The sequence below is a fragment of the Pogoniulus pusillus genome, chromosome 4 (genome assembly GCF_015220805.1).
Source record: "Pogoniulus pusillus isolate bPogPus1 chromosome 4, bPogPus1.pri, whole genome shotgun sequence".
Classification (NCBI taxonomy): Eukaryota; Metazoa; Chordata; class Aves; order Piciformes; family Lybiidae; genus Pogoniulus; species Pogoniulus pusillus.
In genome coordinates, this window is record NC_087267.1 from 6,373,370 (window position 1) to 6,388,440 (window position 15,071).

The window sequence follows — 15,071 nt, forward strand, 5'->3', positions numbered from 1 at the left end:
ATCTAACTTGGGAACCTGGCATTCTTTCCTCGGGTTTCAAAGTGATTTATAGACACATTTACATTAATTGTTTAATTGTGATTAATTAAACGTTTTAAAGTGGCAGAGGAAAATAAATTACATTAATGAATTTGTTTAATTAAGATATGTAAGCCTTCACTAATAACTTACATCGTGTAAGAGAGAAGGAAGTACCAGAGGAGAATAGCAGCTGCACCATGATGCCCTGCAGTCAGCAGGGTACCTGGAAGTGTCACGATACTTTCACTACAGCAGGGGCAGCAGCACACACAGCTCAGCCACTGAAGCACTTTTGGTAGGTAGCAGGGGAAAAAGTAGACTTTTTCCCTTATAATCATGATTCATAAGAGTGAACGCTTCAGTGAAGTATAGGGCAGCCCTTTTCCTGTGCCCTGGTTCAGAGCATGAGTAGGGCAATGTGTTTGCAGCAGGATTAGATTCCTCCAAGCAGTGGGCATGGTGGAAATAATAATGCTGTGGGAACAGTACGAGATGCAGGTCTGCACACTTTGAGCACCGTCGATGTAACAAATGGCATAGATGTATCCATTTCTCAGGGCTGATGAGCAGTTAACTGAACAAACCTGGTTTAAATAAGACACAGCTGAACAACATTGCAGCTGAAGTGCAGTGGGCAGCAAAAGGAACCATTTTCTTCAGAAACTGTTGCTATTCCTAATTATTGCTTTCAAGAAGCAGGGCTCTAAAAGTGAGCCATTCACAAAAGTACTTCTTTTTCCCCCCATTTTTCCACACAAGGCAAACATTTCATTGTCCTGGATTCTAGTGCTCCTTTCTCCATCTCAACACACCCTTCCTCCTAGCTCATTACAAACCACACAGGGTTCACCTGAGCAAATATCATGTGAGTCACATGGGCAGTTTAGGGTCCACCTAAAGAGAAGGGGGATTGAAAGGGGGAATGGAGGGCTGTGAAGATTGGTAGCAAATTCAGAATTGTTTTCTTCTAGGTCACTCGTTCAAACTCACCCAGGATGGGTGTGACCATACAACGAATAGTTTCTCAGGCCTGACATCCACCCACAAGCAAAACACTCCAGAATATGAATATGGCTATGTTCTGATCACCCCAATATAAATCAGCCCCTCTGAAGGGCATTTATCTCCCTCAGCAACACGAGCCTCTACGTATGGCTTATGATATGGGATACACACAGCTTGTGGCAATAATCTAAGTGATTAAGTGGCTTATGGAGAACCAAGACTATGGAGTAAATGCATACAGAAAGGCAAAGGATGAGCTGGCAAAAGGCAGCTAAGTAATGAAAGCATCCTGGCAAGACAACTCATGTGGAGGTCCACAGTCAGATCTATGGACCTCTCTCATCCTGCTGGTCACACTTCTTTTGATACCTCCCAGGACACAGTTGGCCTTCTGGGCTGCAAGCACACATTGCTGGCTCATGTTGAGTTTCTCATCAGCTGACAGCCCCAAGTCCATCTCCTATATTTGTGCTTGGGATTGCCCTGACCCAGAGGTCTAAGGCCTTGCCTTTGGCCTTGTTGAACATCATGAGGTTGGCTTGGGCTCACATCTCAAGCCTGTACCCTCTTGGGGTCTTAGACAGGTTCCTGTCCTCCATTCAACCCCAAATTTCTGAAGACATTTCCTCAATTTGACTCTGTTCAGTATTTTAGGATGCAAACTGCATGAGGACCTGTAGGCAAAGAAGCCTCAGTGTGTTGAAATCAGATGCAGATGGACATCCTCACCTTGGAAATGTGGTGAGCAAACTCTAGAAGGGATGTCAGGCTTTGACTGTACTTCAAACAACCTGGTAGCTGCAGTCATTGCTTTGCATGGGAATGACAAACATCCTGTAGGAGCAGGACTGTGGTGAGGCTGCACTTCAGCAGCACAAGCCCAACAGCAGCTACAGGAAGGAAATTCATTTTGGGTGCTGCAGGAAACAGGTTTTATGTGATTTATCCCTTCACATCCCTGCAAGGCAGCACCAACTGGATTTGAGATAGTGAAAGAAAGAGGCTTTTACCTTTGCTCTGGCACGATGTGATCCCTGACCACCCTGCAGGCCATTACAGCATTGCCTGCTCAGAGTGAACAGCAGTGTGTTAGGATGCTGCCTGTGCTGGGCAAGTGCATGTCAGTGAGGTTCCCACAGAGGAAAACTACTTCTTTTCTTCCAAGCTGGGAAAGTTTTCAGAAGGAAGCATAGCTCTGGTAATGCTTCATTCCCATTTTGTTAGCAAAGCCTCCCCTGCTCTGCTGGAGACAGCAGATGTCCAGGTGCTGCTGCAGGCCAGCCTTCCAGGAAAGGACAGGCAACTCCTTTTTTTTTTTTCATTCTGAAGCCATAGGTGAGTGGCAAAGAACAAAAGGCTCCCTTTGTTCTGCCAGGAAAGGCAGGGTGGTATATACAATTTCTCATCCCTGCTGGGAAAGTGCTGGTAAAAACTTCATTTTGTTCTGAATGTGGGAACCTTTCGTGCATACTGTGTGGTTGTTTGGCAAGGCTTTGAGGCAGGAGCTGCTTGCTGAAGCACAAACAAGCTGGCAGCTCCTGTGACCTTCCAGAGAATGGAGAACAAGGATTTTTTTGGTACTGATCCATGTACCAGGAACTTCCAGCTAAAAGTAATTTTAACAATGAAATGACAATGCACCAGACCGTCAGAAGGACGAGCTGAATATATTCCAATGTGCCTCTTGGCATTTTGCTGGTGACAGCAGAATGGTGTTCTCTATACCATTCATAATACACAGCAAGTACTCAGCTATAAGAATTATTCATCATACTTTTCACTGGGACAACAAGGCCACTTGTTACCAAGCATCTGGGTTTCACCACAGCCCATGCCTTTCCAAAGGCACTGGAGATGGAAAGCAAAACCCTGCTGGGCAACCACAACCCAGAGTAAGAAAGGATTGAGAGCAAAAGGATGACTATGGGAGAGGCAGAGAAGCCCCTTTCAACAGAGAAAGTGATATTTTAGTATACAAGAAAATTTTGCAATGAAAACATAGCTTATACTGCTAAAAGCATCCTCCATCCTATACAACTATCCACTGGGGGACAGCTGTCATCCAAACTAAGTAGGTGCAGCTGCACTTGCAGTTCATGGCACAGTTGCCTTATCTGAAGGTATGATTTGTTTTTTACTTGCAAACAACAATTATGCTGCAGAACTGCACCAGTAATAAAGAAATTAAAGGAATAGATAGAGATGAAAATGTTGAAGAGAGGACAGAAATGGTGATGACAGGTCAGCTACCAAAGGACAGCTTGCAAAGCAAGCTTCAGTTCAGTAAGCAGCTTATGACTAGCCAGACTGTTGGTAGAGGTCAGTCAAGAAACAAAGCCACCAGTGGACTCGTCACTGCTTTCTTGGTGCTGTTTTGCTGAAGGTGTAACTTGGTAATGAAGAAAGAGAACGTTCTAGCAATGTCAAAATGTTAAAAAACTGCTGCCTTTGGAAAGATTTCTGAGAGTGTTTGTGGAAATGCACAGAGGAGAGCTCTCCCTTCTTTGCATGCTTACTTTAAATAAATGCCACCCAGGCTGCTGTGAGGTAATATTTTTTAAAGGGAACAACAATTGAAAACTGATTGTTAAGTAAAAAAACTGAATGTTGAGTGTGCTAGTTTGAAGCAGGGTAGAATGTTTTGGTGAGAAGAACTAGATCATAGGCTGTGAAAGGAAAACAGTGGTGATGTCTACTGCCCTCAGAGTCTTGCTGAAGGAGAAATGAAAACATTAGATAACACTCTTGCCATTGTCACTCACTCTGCCTTGGGCTTCTGGCTGAGCAACATCTTACTCCCTAACCTCACTTTCCATTTGGACTAACCTTTGCTTCTTAACCTCTTGGCCAAACCTCTGTTCTTCCTTGGGTCTGGGGTAAGGTTGAGAGGGGCAGGGGGAAGGTGCAGGGGTGGTTGAGAGCCCCTCCTGGGGACGCAGGTTTCTGGGAGGGGAGTTGTGTTTCTGTATTACCTTTTACCTTGTATATTTCTGTCTATAACTGTATATACTGTAAATATCTGCTTGTGTATTGTGCTAGCTGTAAATAAATAGTTTCATTCATATTTCCAGAGCCAGCTGAGTCTAGTCTGGGTAACTTCTAAAGTGTGGGGGGGCAGGGAACACCCAAACCAACCCACTGAGTCCCTCTCATGTTTGCAAATCAAGGACAGTGTATTTCTAGCATGAACATTTCAGTATCTTTTCATAGCTACCAAAGCCAAGTCTCTCCATTTACTTTAAAGTGCTTCATGTAGACAGCATACAACAGCTTTATACCACACATATGTCCACTGCAACTCACCAGCTTTCTAAGATAGCAACTACCCTTCTGAAACAGTAGACTATCTGGACACAGAAAGCACCTGGAAAGTCCTTTACAGTGGAAACAGGGGCTATAGCACAGCAAGTGTTTGACAGCTGACAGTCAAGAGGAGATCCTTGGTCACCCTGGTAGGGACTCAAGGAGTGAGCCCACTCACAGAGTCAAGAAGTGGGCCAATCAGACTGACCAAGGATCAAACCATACTTACCAGTCTCTGGGGCTACCCCTCAGGGCTGGATAAAGCTGGGACAGACTGCATGTCCCCTTGCAGTGTGGCAGCCTGATCTGCAACTGGTGTCCCTCTCTCTCCCAGTATCACAAGTGACTCACTGGTGAGATTTCAATCAACTGTTACTTCAGTTAATCTGCCACACTCATGAGATTTCCAAAGGAATGAACACTGTTATGGAAAAGACTGAGCATGTCCAGTATCTGCAGAACTATCTAATTGTATAGCTTTCAAAGAAGAGAAGGCCAGTGTGTGATACTCTTTATCAGTGTTGCTGGAAAGGACTGACAACTTTCAACAACAAAATACAAATCATGGCATTAAAATTATGATGAGGCCTTGAGCAATCAAGTCTATTTGAGAGGTGTCCCTGTCTGGAATAGATGGAGTACTGCGTGCAGTTCTGGAGCTTCCAACACAAGAAGGACATCAAACTGTCCAGAGGGGGGCCACAAAGATGATCAGAGCACCTCTGCTATGAGGACAGACTGAGGGTTGGGGATTTTCAGTCTGGGAGAAAAGGCTTCGAGGAGACCTTACCTTCCAGTATCTGAAGGTGGCCTGCAAGAGGGCTGGGGAGGAACTATTTACAGGGTCTTGTAATGACAGTATGAGGAGTAATGGGTTTAAACTGGCAGAAGGGAGATTTAACCTAGATATTAGGAAGAAGTTCTTTACAGTGAGGGTTGTGAGACACTGGAACAGGTTGCTGAGGAAGGTTGTGGATGCTGCCTCCCTGGAGGTGTTCAAGGCTAGGGTAGATGAGGACTTGAGTGACCTGTTCTACTGGGAGATGCAACCTAAACCATTCTATGACTCTATGATCTCTAAGGTCCCTTCCAACCTAAGCCACTCTGTGACTGGTTCTATGATTCCATCAGTTTTCATTCTTACATTTATATTGAGCAATCATTTTTTAGTGTTACTGCATGCAGCCAGTGTTGTTATTGTTTGAAACAGATAATCCAGAGCTGTAACTAGGACAGGATACTGGTCCAGTGGCAGGGATATTATCAAGGGAGTCAGAACACCTAGGTTTAATTGTTTGCTCCTGCTGAGACTGTTTTCCTTATTTCAGTTATTTGAGAGTACTAGGGTGCCTAAACCCATGTGAGGAGCTGCCTCCTCTTTCATCTCTAAAATGATATTACTTCCCATATGCCAGTGTTATGCTGTAAGCTTAAATAACACAAAGTGCTCCCTTATATAAGCACCGTGACACAGTACTGAGAGGTAACAGCTAAAAAAGTGATGAGTCCAAGCTGGGGATCAGTAAAATTGGAGAAAAGCAGTAATTTTGCTACCAGGCAATGTATAACAACCACATGTTAGCCATAGCATGAGATGAGGCTTTAGAAAACATTAGCTGAGAACACCACTGATTGTATTTTTCTCTCCAGGTGGCACTATCTTATCTTGAATCAACACACAAACTGTTTCAGAGGGATACGCAGGCTGTGAATACTTCTGAGTGTGCTGCACCTCCACATTTCTAGAGTTCTTTTGTGAGTGGCATAGAGACCCTAAAAAGTAGTTTGCTGCAACTCATTCCACCCACCCATCCCACTCCCCTTTTCACAAAATCTGGCATTTTTCTGTTTCTCAGCATAAAACAACTACCTTCCATCTCAAGGGTAATTATATGCATATGGATATAGAACCCACAAAAATAAAGGCACACAAATATGCCAAAATCTCATTACCTGAGGAATCACTCCAAATGCCTTTCTCCACTGCTGCACGGTGACCATGTTCCAGGAGACTCCATCAATCTGGATATCCCCCTCCGTATGCAGCAGTCTTAAAAATGCAAAAAGTAAAGTGCTTTTTCCTGAGCCAGTTCTTCCTAAAAGGCCCACCTGCAACACAGATCATAAAAACAAACATTTAGTATTGTTCACATATCACTAGGTGACCTTTTGAGGTCCCTTCCAACCTCTGGTATTCTGTGGTTCTGTGATGCTTTTGTGTGAAGGTCCTTGATTGTATCCAGAAGAGGGCAACAAAGCTGGAGAGAGGACTGGAAGGAATGTCCTGTGAGGAGCAGCTAAGGACTTGGGGCTTGTCTAGTTTGGAGAAAAGGAGGTGGAAGAGCAACATTGCTCTCTACAGCTTACTGAGGACAGGATGTAGAAGGGTAGGTGCCAATCTCTTTCCCCTGGTATCCAGCGATAGGACATGTGGGAATGGCTCAAAGCTGCATCAGGAGAGGTTTCTACCTTCATCAAAGGAGAGCTTTCCCCTTTCCTGCTTGTTTTACATGTTTCCTTGTGGGCTTGAGACAAATCCTCTCCAGTTTAAAGAGCATGCTCAAATTCTGGAAATACTACCTCTGAGTCTGTGGTTCACAATTGGATCAAGTTCCCAAACCAAAGCAATTGAAAATAGAATCTTTCTTTTAATTGCTCTGTCCTCTCTCTGTATAGTGCAAAAGTACCTTTTATTTTCCATACTTCATTGATTCAAGGGATTTCCCAGGAAGTAAATCCACCAGAAAACTGTGACACCTACACCCCCACGCTCCAGGATTCACAAGTGCCTCTCTTCCAAAGGCAGAGCAGTTTCAGGGCAGTGCTACAGGCAGCCAGGTCTCCAGTTTCAAAATCTGAACACTCTCAGACTTAGTAGATTAAACATTCATTTGATATAAACCAAGACAGATCTACCACACCTGGCAAGGACTGGTGCTATCCAAACTGGGAGTGAAGAGCTGCCTTGGGGCAAGGTCAGGAAGCTGTCACTGAACATGGTTTCTCATCTACACAGGAAGAGTTAAAAATCTCCTTTTCATCTCTATGGCTCCAGCACAGGAAATCATGTGTGCCTTTCTCCCCACCCCATCGGAGATTGGCCTTCAGCACGGACTTAAAGCAGAGCGTTAAACCTTTACCTAAGTGCTGTCCTGAAACTAAAGCTCTTTCTTGAATGCAAGCCCAAACACACATGAAGATTAATTAAAGGTTTGTCAATCTGCTAAAGAATAGAGTTGTTTATGATTTCTTACATAGTAATTCAGGGTGGCGTAAAGCCCTCATCGAACAGGTGGAATGGCACCTCCACACTCTGGCCAGTGGAGCATTACCCTTGGCACAGTGGCTGGTATTCTTTCAAGTCCTGCTCCACCTGGGTCAGGCTGCCCCCAGCACCTGCAGTCACCAGCAAGCTTCCCTCTCCCCAGGAAGAGAAGGTGGATAGCTTCAGGCACAGGAATACAACTTGAAGGAATACTGCATACATATTTTATCAGTATATTCTGATCCTCATCGCAAGCAAACACCCCCACTGTGTTTCACTGAGGTGTAAACAGCCTCAAGAATGCTAGGATAACTGAGACAGATTTTCCCCTCCTTTTGTAGCAAATAATCCTACAGATCATCTCTTTTTAAGAAGAGACATAAGACATTTCCATTCTTCATTTGCTTTACGTGATCACTTTGCAGTTGTTTTGCAACAGTTTAATTTACAAAGTATTACTGACCTCAACCTACTGTACAGTCAAATGGATAGGTTTATAATGACAGTTTTGTAGGTAAGCTTAATAGAAGTCAGATGACATACAACAAAACAGTGCCTTACCCTCTGCCCTGAACTTATTGAAAAGGAAATGTTTTCTAACACAGCAGCTCCTCCTTCCCCGTATTTGGCTGTAAGATCTTTCACAATCATTTGCCCCCCAGATGGCCAGTTCTTCTCTTCCCTCACATGCTTGTTTTCAATTACAAGGGTATCTGAAAGATGGTTGTTCTTCCGTGGTTTCATGGTTTTCATCTCTTCTGTTGGCATGTCAATGAATTTGAATATTCGTCCGACAGAGCGCATCTGTAAATCAAAACAGAGTGTTCTGGCTGTAATTGGCACCAAAACAATTCAATCAATGCATTCAGTGTGGCCAGCAGGACAAGGGAGGTTATTCTTCCCCTGTACTTGGCACTGGTCAGGCCACACCTTGAGTACTGGTGGCGAGTTCTGGGCCCCTCAATTCAAGAGAGATGTTGAGGTGATGGAGGGTGTCCAGAGAAGGGCAACAAAGCTGGTGAGGGGCCTGGAGCACAAACCCTATGAGGAGAGGCTGAGGGAGCTGGGGGTGTTTAGCCTGGAGAAGAGGAGGCTCAGGGGGGACCTTATTGCTGTCTATAACTACATAAAGGGACATTGTAGCCAGGTGGAGGGTGGCCTCTTCTCCCAGGCAACCACCAATAGAACAAGGGGACACAGTCTCAAGTTGTGCTGGGAGAAGTACAGGCTGGATGTTAGGAGGAAGTTCTTCCCAGAGAGAGTGATTGGCATTGGAATGGGCTGCCCAGGGAGGTGGTGGAGGCACCATCCCTGGAGGTGTTCAAGCAAAGCCTGGATGAGACACTTAGTGCCATGGTCTAGTTGACTGGATAGGGCTGGGGGATAGATTGGACTGGATGATCTTGGAGGTCTCTTCCAACCTGGCTGATTCTATGATTCCTAGTTCCTACCCAGAACAGTGGCTGACTTCTCTGTGCAAGTTATATCATGATATAATTTTCAAAGATAGAATACTTCTTGTATAGGGCTTTGGATTCTATTGCTCTTGTACTATTGACATTGAGACTCAACATGTGATTCCTGCTTGCCTCACTTTTGAATGTGCAATAGCTCCTTCTGCCTTTAACAGTGTATTTTGAAAACTACAGATGACCTGTATTTATGAAAACAAACCCTGATCATGAAAGCAATCTTGCAGTCTTCGACTCCTTCCTTCTGTAGGAGGCTGCCCAACCCAAAACCTGAAATTCCTTGAATAGTAATTGATCTCTTAAAGATAAGCAGACTGTGTAGAATTCGAAAGCTGTAAAGCAGTAGCACTAAGAGGAACAATCACCAGATATTAACATCTGTGTATCTATGAGAAATTATCCATAGTTTTTACCAAAAAGATGAATAGGAAATTCCAAGATAATTAATCTTACATCTGTAAATATACAATAATCAAATCCTGTAGTTCACGAATTTCAGACCTGTTCTCCAGGACTAAAGAAAATCCAGGTTTAAGCCTCTTTCTTAACATATGTTCTCCTTCTTCAAACATCCCAATTCAAATTAATCTTCCCTGCCTGATCAGATTGCAAGCAGCATTTTGGATGATGTTTCACAAGAACATTGTACAAAGGCATTGATGGTCTCCTACATGCATTTTGAGTATTTCAAAGAACACATCCTAGGGTCATATGCTCTTTTCTTCACAGTCACATCTTGTGGTCACCCTCTGGCTGAGCAGTGTTCAGCCCAGCTTTCCTCTGTCTTGGCCATTTCTAACCAAGGAGATCATTACTTACAACAGCAGTTATTTTTAGCAGCCCCTAAATTCAAGCCTTTGCACTTTGGTTGCTGAAAGCTGTTTTTTATCTGCCATCTGAGGTCACCTAATACCTTTCCACTCCCAGCATCCTGCATGCTAACATTGCCTCTCAGCTTTGTGCCTTTGGCAGATTTCTTCAATGCAATTTTTTTTTCCCCTTTGTGGAGAATACTAAAAAAAGATTAAAATGAGCTCAGCCACAAATCTAATCTTGGTTGAATAGCCTCCCTACAGCTTAATACTTACTTCTTAATGCCATTTCCTTTCTGTCCAGCTCATTAACTAGTTTACAGTTCTTGTAATAATCCTAATCTTCTTAATTTCTCTAATTTCTGAAACAGAGCTGCAGCTGGTGCCTTCTTGAAGACAAGTGAGATCTACTATATTACTTTTGATAGAAAATAAATAATGCATCATAGTTATCAGTCTGATGTGACCCTAATGTCAGCAAACCTGAGTGAATTCACTTTAAGTACTACATCTTTAATTACTTCTTCAAAATAGCTTTTGAAGTCTGCTGCCATCAGACTAACTAACTGATGATGGTATCAATGACTTCCCATTTCTCCTTCTTACCTAAACGTGCCAGCTGTTATTTTATCATGGGCTACTACCATGCAATCTGTTACAGCGGCTGTTACAAGATCTCTAGTTTCTCAGCCAGTTCTTCCTGAACCCTTAGATAAAATGCCTTGGCCCACCTGGTCTGCATACATTTTTTCCACCCCAGTTTCATGTTTAACTGGGATGTCCAACTGCAGAACCCAATCACACTGAGCTGAGACTCCCGATTCAGAGGGACTCTCTCATAAGTGGTGCAGGTGTGCCTCCATGGGTACAGGAAATTTAGGGCAACCAGGACTCTAACTCAAGTACTTCAGTTACATGCTCACAGCTAGGCTGGCTTTTGCATAGTTTCCACCTCAGATATTGTAAATCCCATGCCCACTTTCCACTCAAATTTCTCAGTCACCAGGATGCCATTTTACTTTTCCACTGCCCTTTTACTGAAAACTGAGAGGAAATATTCACCCAGAATTTGGGCCATTTGCAAGTCTAGATCACATTTTGTCAAGTCTTTTTTCTCTATCATAGAATCAACCAGGTTGGAAGAGACCTCCAAGATCATCCAGTCCAAAATATCCCCCAGCCCTATCCAGTCAGCTAGACCATGGCACTAAGTGCCTCATCCAGGCTTTTCTTGAACACCTCCAGGGACAGTGACTCCACCACCTCCCTGGGCAGCCCATTCCAATGGCAATCACTCTCTCTGCCAACAACTTCCTCCTAACATCCAGCCTGTACTTCCCCCAGCACAACTTGAGACTGTGTCCCCTTGTTCTATTGCTGGTTGCCTGGGAGAAGAGGCCACCCCTCACCTGGCTACAATGTCCCTTCAGGTAGTTGTAGCCAGCAATAAGGTCACCCCTGAGCCTCCTCTTCTGCAGGCTAAACACCTCCAGCTCCCTCAGCCTCTCCTCATAAGGTTTGTGTTCCAGGCCCCTCACCATCTTTGTCGCCCTTCTCTGGACATGTTCCAGCACCTCAACACCTCTCCCTTGAATTGAGGGGCCCAGAACTGGATACAGTACTGAAGGTGTGACCTGCTGTTTGACCTCCAATACATAGCTTGCTTTGGTTAACAGTCTGTAGAGGCTGTAATTTCCAATATACTTCAGGAGAATGCTGTTCATGCTGGTAGTCCTGGGGGCTTTAAAAATTCCTGTTCTTTTTCTCTTCTCTTCAGAAAAATGAATTTTAGCTCCTCACTTGAAGAAGACATGACTTTACAATCAGGTTCCTAAGTGCTTTGGTCCAGTTAAATTAACTTGATTCCTCAGTATAACAAAATATGTCCTTCTAAGTAACAAGAGTAAGACAGTTTCAGTTCTTACTGTCAGAAATTATTTAGAAAAATAAACTAGCAAATAGACAGATACCTGATTAGATACTGCAGCCAGGATTATTATCAACATTCATTCTCTAAGATATATTCCCAGTAATATATCTCTTCTCACTAGCATTATGGAAAACTCTTTGTATGTCTTTGATGTTGTTTAACTGCTTCTGTATTCCTTCTGCGAAGTGATTCTGCCTGATGTTTCACCATTCCTTCCTGCATTTTGACCCCAAGTGGAAGTGTTAGGTGATTTTCTAAGTGGAAACAAATGTGAGGAAACATAGCTCACATCTCAGCATCCAAAATGCTGCATGCAATCTGACATCTGACAGTGGTGACAGAGATTTTGAAAAGCATCCAAATCTATCACTGCTGTCTACAACTACCTGAAGGGAGGCTGTAGCCGGGGGGGGGGGGTTGTCTCTTCTCCCAAGCAACCAGCAACAGAACAGGGGGACACAGTCTCAAGTTGTGCTGGGGGAAGTACAGGCCGGATGTTAGGAGGAAGTTCTTCTCAGAGAGAATGATTGGCGTTGGAATGGGCTGCCCGGTGGTGGAGGCACCATCCCTTGAGGTGTTCAAGAAAAACCTGGATGAGGCACTTAGTGCCATGGTCTAGTTGACTGGATAGGGCTGGGGGATAGATTGGACTGGATGATCTTGGAGGTCTCTTCCAACCTGGTTGATTCTACGATTCTCTGATTCTTTCAATTACAATTTCCATCTCGATCATTGTGCAAAATGGAAAGGCATCATCGTGTTAGGAATGTCATCTCATTTTGGTGAGGAAGACCTTGGATCAGACTGACCATTTTCTTCCTATCTTTCTATAGTAAATTCCACAGTGAGCACCATGCATTTCTTTTAATTGGTGTATGATGATAAATTGTTCCTCACAAATCCTATCTTTATAGAAATATCCCCACTTCTAAAATGAAAGACTTGCTTGAGTTCATCAAGAGCTGCAAATGTTGGTACAGGCAGGGATTATCTATAGTTGTCCAAGAGATCCTACCATTACATACTAACTAAAATCTTCTGAAGCCAGCTGGACAGTGAGCCTTCCATTACAATAGAAAATTTCATCTTTATATCTCAGGTTCCTTGACAGATTGATCAGTCACATCACAGATGCTGATATTTTAGACAGCTTAATACTTCAAATCAATTGAAAAGGATGCTTTCCTGGTTCTGCAGTTTGAATTGTGATTTAGATCTGGGCAGAATGTAGCATAATTGTCAGTAACATTTTACAAAGATATCCATTCTTCCTTTCACAGGTAGAACTCTTCTGTCATTCATAATGACAGGTATAGTGTAGTTGACAGCAAGTTTCTTATCCATTATTCTCATCAACGATGCACCTGCTATAGTCACAGTCTTTAATGCTTTAGAATAAAGGAGTGTATTTACTATTTCCATCTAAAAGTATCTCTTTTTAGTCTCATCTAATCATATTTTACTGAAATTCTAATAACATTGCAAATTCTTTAATTTCCTTTTTGCACTGTAAAGTGCAGTGTGCAACTGACAGATCTTATTGTTATTCCAATGGCTCATGTTCAAAAAGCCCTGTGCATTAGAAACATAGAGTGGTAAGGGTTGGAAGTGACCTCTGGAGATCATCTGGTCCAACCCTTCTGCTAATGCAGGTGCACCCAGATCATGTTGCACAGCAGCCTGTCCAGCTGGGTTCTAGTTTGTATTCCTTGTCCCTTATCCTGTTGCTGGCTAACACTGAAAAGAGCCCAGCCCCACCCCCAATCAGCCAGTTCTCAATTCACTTCACTGTCCATTCATCTAACCCACACTTCCTGAGCTTACCTAAGAGGATGTTAGGACAGTGCCAAAAGCCTTGCAAAAGTCAAGCTAGACACACATCCACTCCTCTCCCCTCATCTATCCAGTTGGTCACATCATTGTAGAAGGAATCAGATTGGCCAAGCATGAATTCCCCTTCGTAAATCCATGCTGACTATTCCTGATAATCTTCTTTTCCTCCACATGCTTAGAGATGACCTCCACAAAGAGCTGTTCCATCACCTTTCCAGGGCTGAAGGTGAGGCTGACTGGCCTGTTGTTTCCTGGTTCCTCCTTCTTGCCCTTTTTGAAGGCTGGAGCAACACTGCCTTTCCTCCAGTCCTCAGGCACCTCCCCTGTTCTCCGTGACCTTGGAAAAATGATGGCTTTGCAGTGACCATAGCCAGTTCCCTCAGTACTCATCAGTCCCTCCAATCTCATCAGGACCACTGCATTTGTGGGTGTCCAACTTTAACCCAGTCCTCCTTTGACTAAGGGAGAGTCTTCCTTCCTTTAAATGTTTTTTCTGCTTTCTCCACGGACTAAGAGCTGGCCTTAGCAGTAAAGACTGAAACAGAGAAGGCATTCAGGAACTCCACCTACTCTGTATCCTCTGCCACCAGGACACCCACCTCATTCTGCAGTGGCCCCACATTTTGCCTGAAGTTCCTTTTCCTGTTAATTTACTTGAAAAAGCTCTTCTTATTATTTTTTATTTGCCAGATTTAGTTCAGAGGGCCTTAGATCTCCTTGTAGCATCCCTACATATGCTGGCAACATTCTGATATTCCTCCCAAGTGGCCAGTCCCTTTTTCCACATACTGTGGAAAAAACTCTGCCAAAATGAAGGCCAACCATACTATTTTACTGAGATTTCACCTCTTCTGCTGTTACATTTGGGGTGCCCTTACAGCACATGTACTCCTCTTCCAAACTGTGAAAATGAAGTATTTAGTTCATGTCAAAGTTGTATTGAACTTTTTATTCTTTCTCACACTGCTTTGCAGGAAGAAAAGGAAACGTTCTAAAATACTTTTTTTCCTGATTCTGTTCTCTTCCACGTGGTAAACATCTGATTTAGAGAACTGTCATTGTGGTGCAGATTTTGCAGTGAAATATTTAGCCTACTTAAACTTTGGAAATGAATAGAATTCTCAAATTCAACAGATGCAATCAAACAGGTTAAGGGAGAAATAAAAGCATGAAAAAAATCCATAAAAGCACCATTATTTTTCACAGTCCTACTTTTCACTTTGTGCCTCTTCTCTACACCATGTATTATAATTCTCCAGCATCACTGATATGTAGGGTGGGGCACTGGGAGGTTTAGCAAATGTGGTTTTAATATCTCTGTGGGGGATTCTTTTTATATCTCCTTACATAAGTAATCTTGGCAACTGTAAAAGCATGGCATCTTCTCTTTCCTTGATAAAAGGAATTGTCCTTCCCAGTTATAGTGATGC

The 15,071-nt window shown here is 43.4% G+C and overlaps 1 protein-coding gene across 5 annotated transcripts in view; it reads right to left on the reverse strand.

Moving 5' to 3' along the window:
- Positions 1–15,071, reverse strand: part of CFTR (CF transmembrane conductance regulator) — a 96,999-nt gene that overhangs the window by 12,781 nt on the left and 69,147 nt on the right. For 4 of the 5 annotated variants that reach the window (XM_064142069.1, XM_064142071.1, XM_064142068.1 and 1 more), the window contains 2 exons: positions 8,156–8,398; positions 6,283–6,438 (listed from right to left, as the gene is read on the reverse strand). In XM_064142069.1, coding sequence (XP_063998139.1) covers positions 6,283–6,438; positions 8,156–8,398 — 399 coding nt within the window. Of the gene's footprint in view, positions 1–6,282; positions 6,439–8,155; positions 8,399–13,624; positions 13,979–15,071 lie in introns of those variants that run through there. The other variant, XM_064142072.1, reaches the window with a different exon arrangement.